Below are 13,889 nucleotides of genomic sequence, written 5' to 3'. Positions count from 1 at the left end.
CACTAAGGAGTGGGCTCTGCAGACCTCGCCTGGAGTCTGGGCACGACTAGGGAACCAGATGACGGTGCTGTGCTTCCGGACGTGGATTGCACGTGTGCGGCCCTGAGTCTCCGGGCGAGAGCCCGGCCAGGAGAGCGCGGGCTGTGGCGCAGGGCTGCGACTGCGCATGTGCGCACCTGCGCGGAGGGGCGAGGCGGGTGAGCCCGTGAGGTGGGTGTGGCAGCTGGGGGTTGGGCTGCTGAGCTGCTGGAGCTGGAGAGCCGGTTCTCCCACCAAGGGGTGTGGACAGAGGGGTCAGCTTTCACTGACCCTTTTCTACTCCGTCTAACCTCACTGCTATGTGGTGCTGCTCCAGGGAGGTATTTCCTAGATGGGGAGAGATGTGGATCTCCTAGTGAATTCTTACAGTAAAAAGCACAGAACTGGGTTTGGGATGGGGGTGCCAGAGCTGCGGTGGCCTCAAGGCAGACCCTGGATTATGATGCAGATGGCCAAAGATTGGAATCCTGCCCAGGAGAGCCCTCCTTGAGAATACTAGGTCTGCCTTTGTCTCAGACCCACGGTTCTCCCAGAGCTCAGATTTCCAGGACTCTGTAGGACAAACGCCGGGTCCTTTATGGTGTGGGGCCATGGAGTGGACAGTCTAGAAAGAATTCTTGAGAATTTGCATGAATTTTCAGTGCATAAAGGAGTTTTTTATTAAGCACGGGGACAGGACCTGTTGGCAGAAAGCTGCACTGGGATTGCGAGGAGTGACTGATTATGTACTTTTTAGTTAGTGGGGTTTAAGGATAGCGTTAAGTCTCTAAGGTATTTGGAAGCAAGGCTTCCAGGACCTTGAGGGGCTAGTTGCTGTTATGATAAGGTTATTTACTACTGTCTAATAAAACATTAGTCATGAGACACTTCAGATGTGTCTTAGTGGGCCATATATTTGAAGGATGACTGCTAACATATCTTCTGGGTGTCGGGGGGTGAAGTTACAATAACCAGAGCAAAGCTACAGTGGTAGGACATTGAAGGAAGTCCTTGAGGGAGGTGTAGGAGTGTTACAGTCTTTATGCCTAAAGAATCCTGCCTGGAGACTGAGACACAGCAAAGTCTGGCCTTTGCACCCTTTTCTGCCATCACCTCCCTCTGGCCAAGTACCTGAGGTGAGGGCAAGCATGGCCCAGGGGGGTGTAACTATTTTCCAACTGGATTCCAAGAAAGGCCTGATGGCTCAAGATTCCTTCTTTCCTTAATCTGCCATTCTTTGTAATATTGTCCAGGAGGTGGACAGAATCGTTTTGCTTACCTAAAAATTAAGATTCTGGTGTTTGTTTTCTTTTTTTTTTTTTTTTAAGACTTTATTTATTTATTTATTTAGGAGAGAGTGAGAGAGAGCGGGGGTGAGGGGGAGATAGTACTCAAAAGGACATACTGTATTTGCCGCTCACCTTCATTTTTCTTAGGAAAAATCACCTCGCCAACTACAGTTCTTTTCCTTGCATCTACTGGATCACCAAAAGCTTGCATAGATTTCATTCTGCTTATAGGAAAGGACATATGCTGGGGTAAAACTATGCAGATGATCCTATCCCTTTTTCAAACTAGGGACAACTTTTATGATTTCCAGGATACAAGTTCTGTTATTTGGACTATAATAGCATCAAAATGATAATGCCAAACATATAATGCAATTTACAATTTTTTTTTTTTAGATTTTATTTATTTAACAGAGAAAGAGAGAAAGTACAAGCAGGGAGGAGCAGCAGGCAGAGGCAGAGGGAGAAGCAGACTCCCCGCTGAGCAGGGAGCCCAACATGGGGCTCAGTCCCAGGACCCTGCAATCATGACCTGAGCCGAAGGCAGACACTTTACTGACTGAGCCACCCAGGCGCCCCTACAATTCTTTGAAAAGAATTATAAACAGCCACATTCTCTAGCCCAGATACATGTGGACTCTGGTGACTGCTGAAATTCTCAATCATACAATTACATTCACTTCTTGTATCAAAAGTCCCCAAGAGCTTTCTCAGGCTTCATGATTCTCTCAAAGGACCAACAGGATTCAGAAGAGCCATTATACCATAATTATGGTAAAAGGATAGATTAAAATAAGCAAAGGGAAATAGCACATAGGGTGAATGAAGCCTAGGAGAAATCAGGTGCAAACTTTCAGTTGTCCTCTCTCAGTAGTGACATAGACAGCACTCTCAGCAATGATGTATGACTACACATGTGAAGTGTCGACAATCAGAGCTCACCCGACCTTGGTCTCCAGGGTTTTTACTGGGGGTCAGTCATGTAGCCATGTAACATCCACATAACTGAGCTTAGCTACTTAACCTCCAGCTTCCTTCCTCAGAGGTCATACTGGTACAGCATCATCTGTAGCCTCATGCATACAAAAGCAGGCATTCACTCTAAGTCACATTGTTAGCATAAACTACCCAAACTGATACAGTGTGGTCCAAGAATGTAGACTTACAAAACACTCTTATTAGGCAGAATGTTCCAAGGACTCAGAATTTATCTCCCAGGAGCTGGTCAAGGGCTAGTGTTTTCTTTATAAAGTGCAGAATTTGAGTAACCAAAGCCTGCTGAATTAACATTCTACTCTACATTTTCTGACAGTGTCCAACCCAGTGCAAAGTCTACTTTTGTGATGCCCTCCCCCAAATCAACTGAAATAAATCCACTTCCTGTAGGTTCTTTCTACTATGCAATTTCTGAGATGTTCCATTGTTCCTCATGCTAAGCAGTCACCCTATTGCAGGAATTTTGTTCAACTGCACATGTTTCTCATGAGTTCTGGCTGGTGGGCATTGACCTAGCCAATATATAAGTTTTTACCCTTACAAATGGGTTAAGTTGTTTTAAAGGGGAAATTGCTTACCATTATAAGAATAGGAAAATTCACATAAAAAAACTAAAATCTGGGGATGCCTGGGTGGCTCAGTTGGTTTAGCATCTGCCTTCGGCTCAAGTCATGATCTCAAAGTCCTGGAATCAAGTCTGCATCAGGCTCCTTGCTCAGTGGGAAGCCTGCTTCTCCCTGGCCCTCTTCCTGCCCCTCCCCCTTCTTGATCCCTCTCTCTCTCTCTCTCTCTCTCCCCCTGACAAATAAATAAATAATCCTTTTTTAAAAACCCAAAAAACTAAAATGTGTCTTAGGGCCTCAGAATGTATGTTTAAAAAGACAAATTTACAGTATTGTTTTGACAGTCCATAATTGTATTGGAATACTGTAACATATCCTTTCAGTACATGAAAGATAATGTTTTAAATATACAGAAGATATAAAATCAGTTTTACTAGGATTCTTCCAAGAATTAAGTACCAAAAAATTGTTTGACCAAAGAGCACAAATTATTTTGCAAACATAAAAATTGTAATTGAACACATATTATCATTTAGAGATCGCATTCAGCTGTAACAGAAAACTCCCACAATCTGCTTCATGTATTTATAAGGTACCTATTTCTCATATAGAATTGTCCAGAAACAAAAAGTACAGGGTAAATGCAACCACTTGACAATGCAATCAGGAAACAAAGTCCTTTGTGTTTTCTGACACAATTATAAATTTCAGAAGTTCCTGTGGAGTCAGGTACACAGGGCCACTGGACATATTACAGGAAAATGTTTACAACACAACTCCAACCTAACACAAATACGGTAAAATTGGAGAAATGAGGGAGTGTCAGGAAAGGTCACCAACCAAAAAACAAACAAATCAGTGGCCTGGGTGGATGTATTGGAGCTTGCAGGAAAGATCTAAATTATGGATATGTGAGAATGGAAGTGGATACATGACAGGAGAGCTATGGGAGATGCCTGTGGATGACACCAACTCTGATGAAGTCAAATAACTGATTTTTGGTTTGTAGACACTCCTGATTAATGGGCCCAGAAGGCAGGAAAATCTGCTAGAAACTGATGCTTACCAAGCTCTGATGCATACATTTTACTGTACAATAGTTCACAAAACTAAGTATGACATGTTCATTTCTGCCTTTCTGATCTCATACAAAGTTTGCCATCTTTACCATCTCTAATCTGGGACAATATGGGGAAAAGATTCTGGGAAATGTTCCCAGGCTTACCCACATTGATACATCACAATCTATCACAAAATAGCTACTCTAGCTTTTATCATAGTCAAAGCTCTGTATCCAATTCCCGTCAAGAGCTAAGGTGAGCAAAAATGAGCAAAAGAGGAAAGTAAGTCAGATGATGGTGTCTTCATTCAACAGCTTTACACTGAGGAATCTCTGCCAGAAAATAAAATATTGTGTCCACTACCTAGAAGAAATGCCAAACATACATTTTTTTTTTTTAATACAAAAGACTGAGAACCTCAAAAATACTGTTTTTCTTAGAAAGGAGAAAAGAGAGAATAGATGTCTGGTATATAAATCCCAGTATGTGCAAGAAACAAAATTCCAATGACACCAAAGTATCATTATCATAATAACCACATGCTTGAAACCTAATGAAAATTAGAAATAAAATGGATCTAAAATCCCAAAGATTACATATTTAAAAATAACTTCAAAAGATCTACTGGTCCAAAGACTTATAGGATAAATAATTTCTATGTAAACAATTCATAATTAAAACACTGTATATCAAAAGGTATGTAACTTGGCTGACAGGGTATATAGTGGGTAAAATGGTGGCCCCCCCAAAAGATATGTCCACTCTGAATCTGTGAGTGTGACTTTACTTGAAGAGTCCTTGCAGATGTAATAAGGATCTCAAGATGAGATCATCCTGGATTAGGGTGGGCACTGAATTCTATGACACATGTCCTTATAAAAAAAAAAGGGATCAAGCAGGTAGAAATGGTGATGTTAAGACAGGGCAGAAATTGGAATGTCTATAAGCCAAGGAACACTAAGTGTTGTGGTAGCCACCAGAAGCTTGTAAAGTGGCATGGATCAAGTTCCTCCTCAGAAGGAAATATATTTTATATATATATTTTAAGATTTTATTTGACAGAGAGACAGAGAGAGAGGGAACACAGGCAGGGGGAGTGGGAGAGGGAGAAGCAGGCTTCCTGCCGAGCAGGGAGCCCAATGTGGGGCTTGATCCCAGGACCCTGGAACCATGACCTGAGGCAAAGGCAGACGTTTAACAACTGAGCCACCCAGGTGCCTATATGTGTGTGTGTGTGTGTGTGTATACACACATACATATATATATACACACATATATATATATATACTTTTTTTTTTTTAATAGAGCATGAGCGGGAGGAGGGGTAGGGAAACAGAGGGAGAGGGAGAGAATCTTAAGCAGGCTCCACACCCAGCATGGAGCTCCACATGGGGCTCAATCTCACAACTCTTGAGATCATGACCTGAGCCAAAATCAAGAGTTGGACGCTTAACCAACTTAGCCACCCAGGAGCCCCAGAAGGAACCAGTCTTAATGACACCTTGATTTCCAACTTCTAGCCTCCAGATCTGGAAGAGAACAAATTTCTGTTTCTTTATCAACTTTGTGGCAATTTGTTGGGGCTGCCTTGGCAAAGTAATACTTAAAGGAGTATTTATCTCCTAAATGTATTTCTCAGAAACAATTGTAAATAATGTGGGGCACCTGGGTGGCTCAGTCAGTTAAGTGTCTGCCTTCAGCTCAGGTCATGATCCCAGGGTCCTGGGATCAAGCCCCGCATCGGGCTCCCTGCTCAGCGGGGAGCCTGCTTCTCCCTCTCCTGCTCCTCCTTCTTGTGCTTTCTCTCTGTCAAATATATAAAATCTTAAAAAAAAATTGTAAATAATGTGATAGGAGCCTATTTTAAGAATAAGGCACTAATAAAGCCAACAATATAAGATGCTTATAAAAATTTTCTAATAGTGAGCAATTTTTGTACACAATAAGTGATATTAATTTACATGGTTTTGCCACATTTACTGACATAGGGTTTCCCTCCTGTGGGAGTTCCTGTCTTTTTTTTTTTTTTAAGGATAGGGGATTACAGAAGTCTTTCCCCACACTGCTTACATTTAGAGTTTCTCCCCACTGTGATTTCTCACATGTCTTTGTAGGGATGAGAGTCTACTGAAGATTTTACCACATTCCTTACACTTACAGGGTTTCTCTCTACTATGAGTTCTCAAATGTCCTCGAAATGATGATGACCAACTGAAAGCTTTCCCACATTGCTTACATATATAGGGTTTCTCTCCAGTGTGAATTCTCACATGTGTTCTAAAGTATGAGAGACTGCTGAAGGCTTTCCCACATTCATTACATGCATACGGTTTTTCTCCTGTGTGAGTTCGCAGATGTCCCTTAAAGGATGAGGGGGAACTGAAGGATTTCTGGCACTGTTTACATTCATAAGGCTTTTCTCCAGAGTGTGTTCTCATGTGAATCCTAAGGTCAGAGGGCCAACTGTAGGCCTTCCCACATTCCACACATTTATAGGCTTTCTCTCCAGTGTGCATTCTTGCATGTATGATCAAGTAAAAAGAATGAAGAAAGGCTTTCCCACATTCCTTACATTCATAGGCTTTCTCTGCGCTGTGAACCTTCGCATGTTTTCTAAGAGACGAGGGAGAAGAGAATGATTTCTCACATTCTCTACAGGCATAGAGTTTCTCAACAGTATGAGTCTCCCTATGTGTCCAGAGGTTTGAGGGAGATCTGAAGGTTTTCCCACACTTTTCACATTCATAAGGCTTCTCTCCAGTGTGGATTCTTATATGGACCCTAAGTTTGGAGAAGTATATAAAGGCTTTTCCACATTCTTTACATGTATAGGGTTTCTTTTCAGTGTGAGCTCTTATGTGTGCTCTAAATGATGAGTAACAAATAAAAGTTTTCCCACATTCCTTACATTGATGGGGTTTCTGTCCATGTTGAGATGATGTTATGGGACTCTTTAGGGGTGTAGTATCCATGATGGCTTTTTCAAACTTAATGTATTCACAGGAATTTACTCCAGTAGGAAGTCTCTTATGCACAATAAAATTTGAAATCTGATTGGTTTCTCCACATTGATTACTTCCATTATTTTCTGAGGGTATCCCCACCACATGACACCTGTTAAAAATAGGCATCATGTTACCAATGATTAGCTAACAATTCATTGATGGCTTTTAATGATTAATAGGATTACATTTTTACCATTTTCAGTGAATGTGTACATTTTCTGCCCTGTCAGAACTGTTCTAAAGTGGTATATAAGCTGAATGCTCTGACTGAGGGCTCAAGCCCTTGTACCATTTCAGTGTTTTTTACATACTGCATTTTGTTTCCTGATAGCTGTTTACAGTGGAACTGTCTCAAATAATCAACATGTGCACCACTTTTATAAAACTGGTAAAAATGCTCTGAATACCTAACATCTGATGTATACCTACATATGTACACACAGACACATACATTACTATCATGGCATACTCAGACTCTCTCCTGAGACCTGCTTTCTCTCAAGTCTATGCCACTCACCTCATACATGTCCCCGCGTTCTTGTGCTGATGTTCAATGCCAGGGCATTTCCAGTTTTCACCTACAATGAGGAACCAGGAATATTTCTTCTGAATCTTATTATATTCCATTCATGTCATATTTCTTCCCTAAACATATGCTATAGAGGATTCGACCTACTGATTTTCAGTGTCATAATATGAAAAATAGCAACAAAATTTACTTACTTTCTTTGGAAAGAACTGGTGAGATGAAGGCAAAAAAGATAAATTGGAAACATTCATTTCTTTTCAAATAGTGATCCAAAAATTAAACAAATATTACAAGGAAGAATGTACTTTTGAGCAAAAAAACACAACAAACTTTGAAGAGTTTTGTCTATGTCAGGACATTGACAACAATAAGGACAAGAGGCCAAAATGGTGGGCAATTTACTGGAAATGCTTCCATGAAGATTGAGACTTCTGGTGACATAAATGCCCTATTGTCAGAAAAGCAACATGGGAAGGAATTGGACAAAATGCACATGCTCAATACTAACTTTAAAAGAGAAAATATGGAAGGTTCTTCAGTGTGAACAAGGACCTTTGTGAGGATGGATGAAAAGTAAAAAAAAAAAAAAAAAAAAAAGACACTAAGGTATCTGACAAAATTCAACTACCTCAGGAAGAAGAGTAATTTTCTTTATTAATATTTCCAATTGTAATGCTTGCTCCTCTTAAGGCACAGAGTTATAATCCTTACAGAGGCTAAAAGCATTTAAGAGAGAAAGTAGCGGTTCAAATATGTACAGTAGAAAGTTATTAGACTATATGCTCTAGTACTGTGACCATGTCTGTCTGTCTTCCTTAGCAATTAATTCCCATTGTTCAGCTCAAGTTTTGGAACAAGCTCAATAGCTTGCAGGTAAGTGAAGGGGTGGAGCCATGCTTACCCAGTGAGGCCAGGTTCCTGCAGGTCTCCAGCATCACATCTTTGTAGAGCCTCCTCTGACCAGGATCCAGCAAAGCCCACTCCTCCGGGGTGAAGTCCACAACCACATCCTCAAAAACCACTGAGTCCTGAAACATCCCACAAATTCTGGTTCAACAAGGTACCATTCTCCACCAGTGTGTGCAGGAGGAAGGAGGAGGCTGACCGGGGAACCAGGACTTGATTCACAGCAAGCTGACACATAGTTCTGTGGCCCCCCATCTACTCTTGGGCTTTGTCATCCTATCTCCTCCCCTGTATTAAACACTCACATCCTCAGGGATGCCAGCTGGCCTTATAGATTTAACAGCATCTCTAATGATTTCATCCTGCCACAGTTTGTGACTGTTTTCACTCTTTCCCTCCATCCAAAGGGTCCAGAACAGTCCACAATATATTGGAGATATGAAAGAAATACTATACAAATAAAACAAGGACTTCCTCTTTAAAAACATCAGTTCCTGTGATGAAAAGGATTTCTTCTCTTTCTTCACTGTCCTCTACAGGCCTCAGCACATGAAGCCAACGTTGGACCTAGATGAGGTTTTAATGAATGAAAACATGTTGAGGGTCTGAGAGCATTTCCTGCTTTTCTGCTCACCAACAATTTGATTCTTAAGGGGCCTGCTTATGCCCAACCTTCAACCCAGGCCCTGAGATAGATATATTTCCTTGAACTCCAATGCACTATAAACTGGCAGGTCCACCTAGTGGAATAATATTCTTTTGAGAGGCATTAATATTTACTTATCTGTCTCCTGTTTTTCTATGAAACAGCAATCCTTCCCTTCCTACATTCTCTCTAGGAGACAGGCAGTGTACTGACAAACTGGAGCTAGGCAGGAGTTCAGACCTCACCACAGGGCCTGCATTCATGGTGTGGGTGCTGACAACCACCAGTTCTGGGTGATGGCTCTTCCTCAACACACAGACTGACATCCCAAGGTGCCAGAACAGCCTTGTCTGTCCCAGAAAAGTGTGCCCTGGTTCTTTCTGCCTGTGAAGAAGCACTTAATGAGTTCCATGTAGAAGTGAATTAAGTGAAGTCCAGAAGGGTTTGCCTGTGAACTTGCTGAGATCATAAAATTCATAAAGGATCAGGCAGCACTTTCCTCCAGAAATTTGTTCCCACTGTCTGAAAATCCAGAGGCACTGATTTATACACCAGCCTCTTGGGTCTCTACACACAATAAGCATTCCACACCCTTTGGCATGCAGACAAGCATAACTGCCCAGCCCCTGAACATGGATTCCATTGGCCTGCAGGATCCCCAGGAAGCCTGGCCTTTGAGAAAGTGCATCATTTCACTGGCTTCTGCGTGCAGAGGTGTGAATATAGGCTACCTCACTGCCATACAGGGGCTGCAATTTGCCTGAATAATAAACAGCAGCACAACTTGAAGGCTCCAGAATGGGAACACACTTCTTGTGAGGTCAGTAAGTAAAGCTGCACTGGGTCTCCTAGTTTCTCAGTACACTAGTGTCTAATGTTGTCTCACAACAAATCTTCATCCACAGACAAATTCAATCAACTCTTCCACTGCTGTGTGTCAGGTGATATTTTAAAGCCATCAAAGTCCACAACAGCCTCAAGTCAATCTTAACAATACAGTGTACTACTGAGCATCCCTGATGTGTGAAATACTTTACACAGAGATTTCCAACCATTAGCTTATTTGTTTCTCATAAAAATCTCCCAAGTAGATATTATAATCAGTATGGGGAAAGCTAAAAGGACAGTCAAGAACACACTCAATGTTACCCAATTTGAATGTTGTAAGTCGGGGCTTGCCTTCAAAGCCTAAAGTCCTAGTAGCTGCATTTCTGGACATACATACACCTTACGATAATATGATTATGGCTGTTATTCAACATGAGTAACAACCTAGAGCGGGGATCAGAAAGCTGTATACAAAGGTCAGATAGTACATCATTTAGGCTTTTCCAGCCATGTGGTTTCTGTTGCAACATGCTCAGCTATGCCTTTGTTTAGGCGGTAATTCCTACTACATGCAGCTACAAAGGTAAAGTGCTTTTAAAAAAGGAAAATTCTGAACCACTTGTGTCTTAAATTCTCATGGGGGAGGAAAATAAGGAAATCTGCTATAATCTAGGTGAAGGGTAACTGCTGTAAATAAAATACAGACAGTGAAGGCATATGGAATGAGAAGGTGAGCGAGTCAAACTGGGACAGGGTAAAATCAAAACAGTAAAAGATCAACAGATCCATAAATCCAGAAAACAAACTCATGGATGCCAGAGGGGAAGGGGTAGGAAGATGGGTGAAGAGGAGTGGGAGGTACAGGCTTCTAGAATAACTCATGGGGTTAGAAGGTACAGCATGGAAATATCGTCACTGGCATTGTAATAGCTTCATATGGTGACAGATGGTGGCTACACTTGTGAACATAACATAATGCATAGCATAGCATATAGACTTGTGGAATCACTATGTGGTAAACCTCAAATTAATGTAATGTTGTGTGTCAACTATACTTAAAAAACAAAACAAAACAAAAAAACCCATGGGGTGCCTGGGTGGCTCAGTCAGTTAAATGTCTGCCTTCAGCTCAGGTTGTGATCCTGGGGTCCTGGGATCGGGCCCCACACTGGGCTCCCTGTTCAGAGGGGAGTCTGTTTCCTCTGCCTCCGCCCCCCCCTTGTGCTCTCTCTGTTCGCTCACTCTCTCAAATAAGTAAAAACCTTTAAAAACAACAACAACACAAAACAAAAACCCAAAACAATAAAATAACCATCTAAGTAACACTAAAAATTGAGACCTTGACTTGACTGTTGTTGTTTTTTGGCTTGATTTGTTTTTAAATACCACTGCATTTTTCAACTCTTAAGAATTAGAAACTGGGACGCCTGGGTGGCTCAGTTGGTTAACCGACTGCCTTCGGCTCAGGTCATGATCCTGGAGTCCCGGGATCGAGTCCCGCATCAGGCTCCCTGCTCGGCAGGAAGTCTGCTTCTCCCTCTGCCCCTCCCCCCTCTCATGTGCTCTCTCTCATTCTCTCTCTGAAATAAATAAATAAAATCTTTTTTTTTTTAAGATTTTTTATTTATTTATTTGACAGAGAGAGACAGCGAGAGAGGGAACACAAGCAGGGGGAGTGGGAGAGGGAGAAGCAGGCTTCCCGCTGAGCAGAGAGCCTGATGTGGGGCTCGATCCCAGGATCCCGGGATCATGACCTGAGCCGAAGACAGACGCTTAACGACTGAGCCACCCAGGCGCCCCAAATAAATAAAATCTTTAAAAAAAAAAAAAGAATTAGAAACTGAATGTCACAATTTCACAAAGTCTCAGGAAAGATTTCAAGTGCTGGTCAACTTCACCATGTCCCAGTGGAGAGACACTGGAATCAAATAAGTCTGATCCAGGGGGCACTGGAATCAAAGTGCCCTGAGCCAAGAGCAGAAAGATCATCTGTATCAATGGACTACAAATGAGCTGAAGGGTTTGAAAAAAGAGCAGCTGCATAAAAGAAGAAAGAGTAGAAAGAAACGTCCAGGGCAAAATTAAAGATACAAAAAGAAGGGGCGCCTGGGTGGCTCAGTCGTTAAGCGTCTGCCTTCGGCTCAGGTCATGATCCCAGGGTCCTGGGATTGAGCCCCGCATCGGGCTCCCTGCTCCACAGGAAGCCTGCTTCTCCCTCTCCCTCTCCCTCTCCCCCTGCTTGTGTTCCCTCTCTCGCTGTCTCTCTCTGGCAAATAAATAAATTAAAAAAAAAAAAGATATAAAAAGAAGGCTAAAGATATATCTCCTGAGGTGCTAGGGTCGCTGTGTGGGTGGGTTTTGGTGGCAAGCTCCTTTGGTGGGTGGCTTGCACTCACTAGGGCAGCACCTCAGGGACGATGGTGGAAGGAGATAATCGCAACACCATCCAGCTGGCTGCAGAGACTGCAAGTCTGGAAGAGCAGCTGCAGGGATGGGGAGAAGTGATGCTGATTGCTGATAAAGTCCTCAGATGGGAAAGAGCCTGGTTTTCACCTGCCATCATGGGTGTGGTTTCTTTGGTGTTTCTCTGACTATTTAATGTCTAGATCTATCTGTTCTGTCCGGTGTTTCCTGTTTTGTTATGTTTTTGTGCTTGGCTGACTACCTTGTTCCCATTCTAGCTCCTAGAATTTTTGGCTCCAATAAATGGACCCTGAGCAACAGCAAAGATTCCATGAAATTTGTAGCAATCTGGTAAAAACTCGACGCAGAGGGGCGCCTGGGTGGCTCAGTTGGTTAAGCGACTGCCTTCAGCTCAGGTCATGATCTCAGGGTCCTGGGATCGAGCCCTGCATCAGGCTCCCTGCTCAGCGCGAAGCCTGCTTCTCGCTTTCCCACTTCCCCTGCTTATGTTCCCTCTCTTGCTGTCTCTCTCTGTCAAATAAATAAATAAAATCTTTAAAAAAAAAAAAAGACGCAGAGCTGTGGGCTGGTGGAAACGCCTCTTTACACTAAAGGAAGAAAAGCCTAAAATGTACTTCGTGACCATGATTGTTTCTCTTGCTGCTGTTGCTTGGGTGGGACAGCAAGTCCACAGCCTGCTGCTCACCTATCTGATAGTGACTTTCTTACTGTTGCTTCCTGGATTAAACCAGCATGGAATCATTTTGAAGGGGAAAAATAAAAAAAGCTGGAATCCTAAATATATATATACACACATTACTACCCTAAATAGAGTAATGAATAATGTGCATAATAAATCAAAACCAAGCTGCACACACATTTTATTTCAGGAGTGCAAGAATGTCTAAAAATTGATCCATCAATCAGTACATTTTACTTTAAAAAAAAAAAGGCGAATTATCTAACATTTTAAAATTCTGAGTACTGTAAGGGGCACCTTGGGTGGCTCAGTCAGTTAAGTGTCCAACTCTTGATTTTGGCTCAGGTCATTATCTAAGGGTTGTGGGATCCAGCCCCATGTCGGGCTCCACGCTCAGCGCAGAGTCCGCTTGTCCTTCTCTCCCTGCTCCTCTTCCTGCTCACAGGTTCTCTTTCTGATAAATATGTGAATAAATGAATAAAATCTCTAAAAATAAACAAAATTCTGAGTACTTCTCTAGTATTCAGATGTTGAAAGTTTAAAGTTGCTTAAAGAAAATGAGTGTTTTTTTATTTTATTTTATTTTTTTAAGATTTTATTTATTTGACAGAGAGAGACAGCGAGAGAGGGAACACAAGCAGGGGGAGTGGGAGAGGGAGAAGCAGGCTCCCCACTGAGCAGGGACCCTGATATGGGGCTCAATCCCAGGAGGCTGGGATCATGACCTGAGCCAAAGGCAGATGCTTAATGACTGAGCCACCCAGCACCCCTAAAAGAGTGTATTAAAATATTAACAGAAAGAAAACAAAAATCCCAAATTGTTTTACAGGCCAGTTGTACTAAATACTAAAGGGATTAAAAATTCTACCTGTAGAAAATAATTCCTTTTTCAGAGATATGCCAAGAGCAGAGCAATATAACTGGGGGGGGGGGGGGGGGGGGGGA

At 42.2% G+C, this 13,889-nt stretch overlaps 1 protein-coding gene across 1 annotated transcript in view; it reads right to left on the bottom strand.

The window, feature by feature from the left end:
* Positions 1-3,196: 3,196 nt before the first annotated feature.
* LOC118005539 overlaps positions 3,197-13,889 on the bottom strand; it is a 14,120-nt gene continuing 3,427 nt past the window's right edge. The window contains exons 2-4 of the mRNA XM_034997506.1: positions 8,363-8,489; positions 7,450-7,510; positions 3,197-4,290 (exon numbers count right to left, since the gene is read on the bottom strand). Coding sequence (XP_034853397.1) covers positions 4,287-4,290; positions 7,450-7,510; positions 8,363-8,489 — 192 coding nt within the window. The 3' untranslated portion in view covers positions 3,197-4,286. The remainder of the gene's footprint in view (positions 4,291-7,449; positions 7,511-8,362; positions 8,490-13,889) is intronic.

This window comes from Mirounga leonina, unplaced genomic scaffold (assembly GCF_011800145.1).
Source record: "Mirounga leonina isolate KUSES-001 unplaced genomic scaffold, KU_Mleo_1.0 Mir_94, whole genome shotgun sequence".
Lineage (NCBI taxonomy): Eukaryota > Metazoa > Chordata > Mammalia > Carnivora > Phocidae > Mirounga > Mirounga leonina.
Note: the sequence above shows the minus strand (reverse complement) of the source record. Positions and strands in the feature narration are given on the sequence as shown.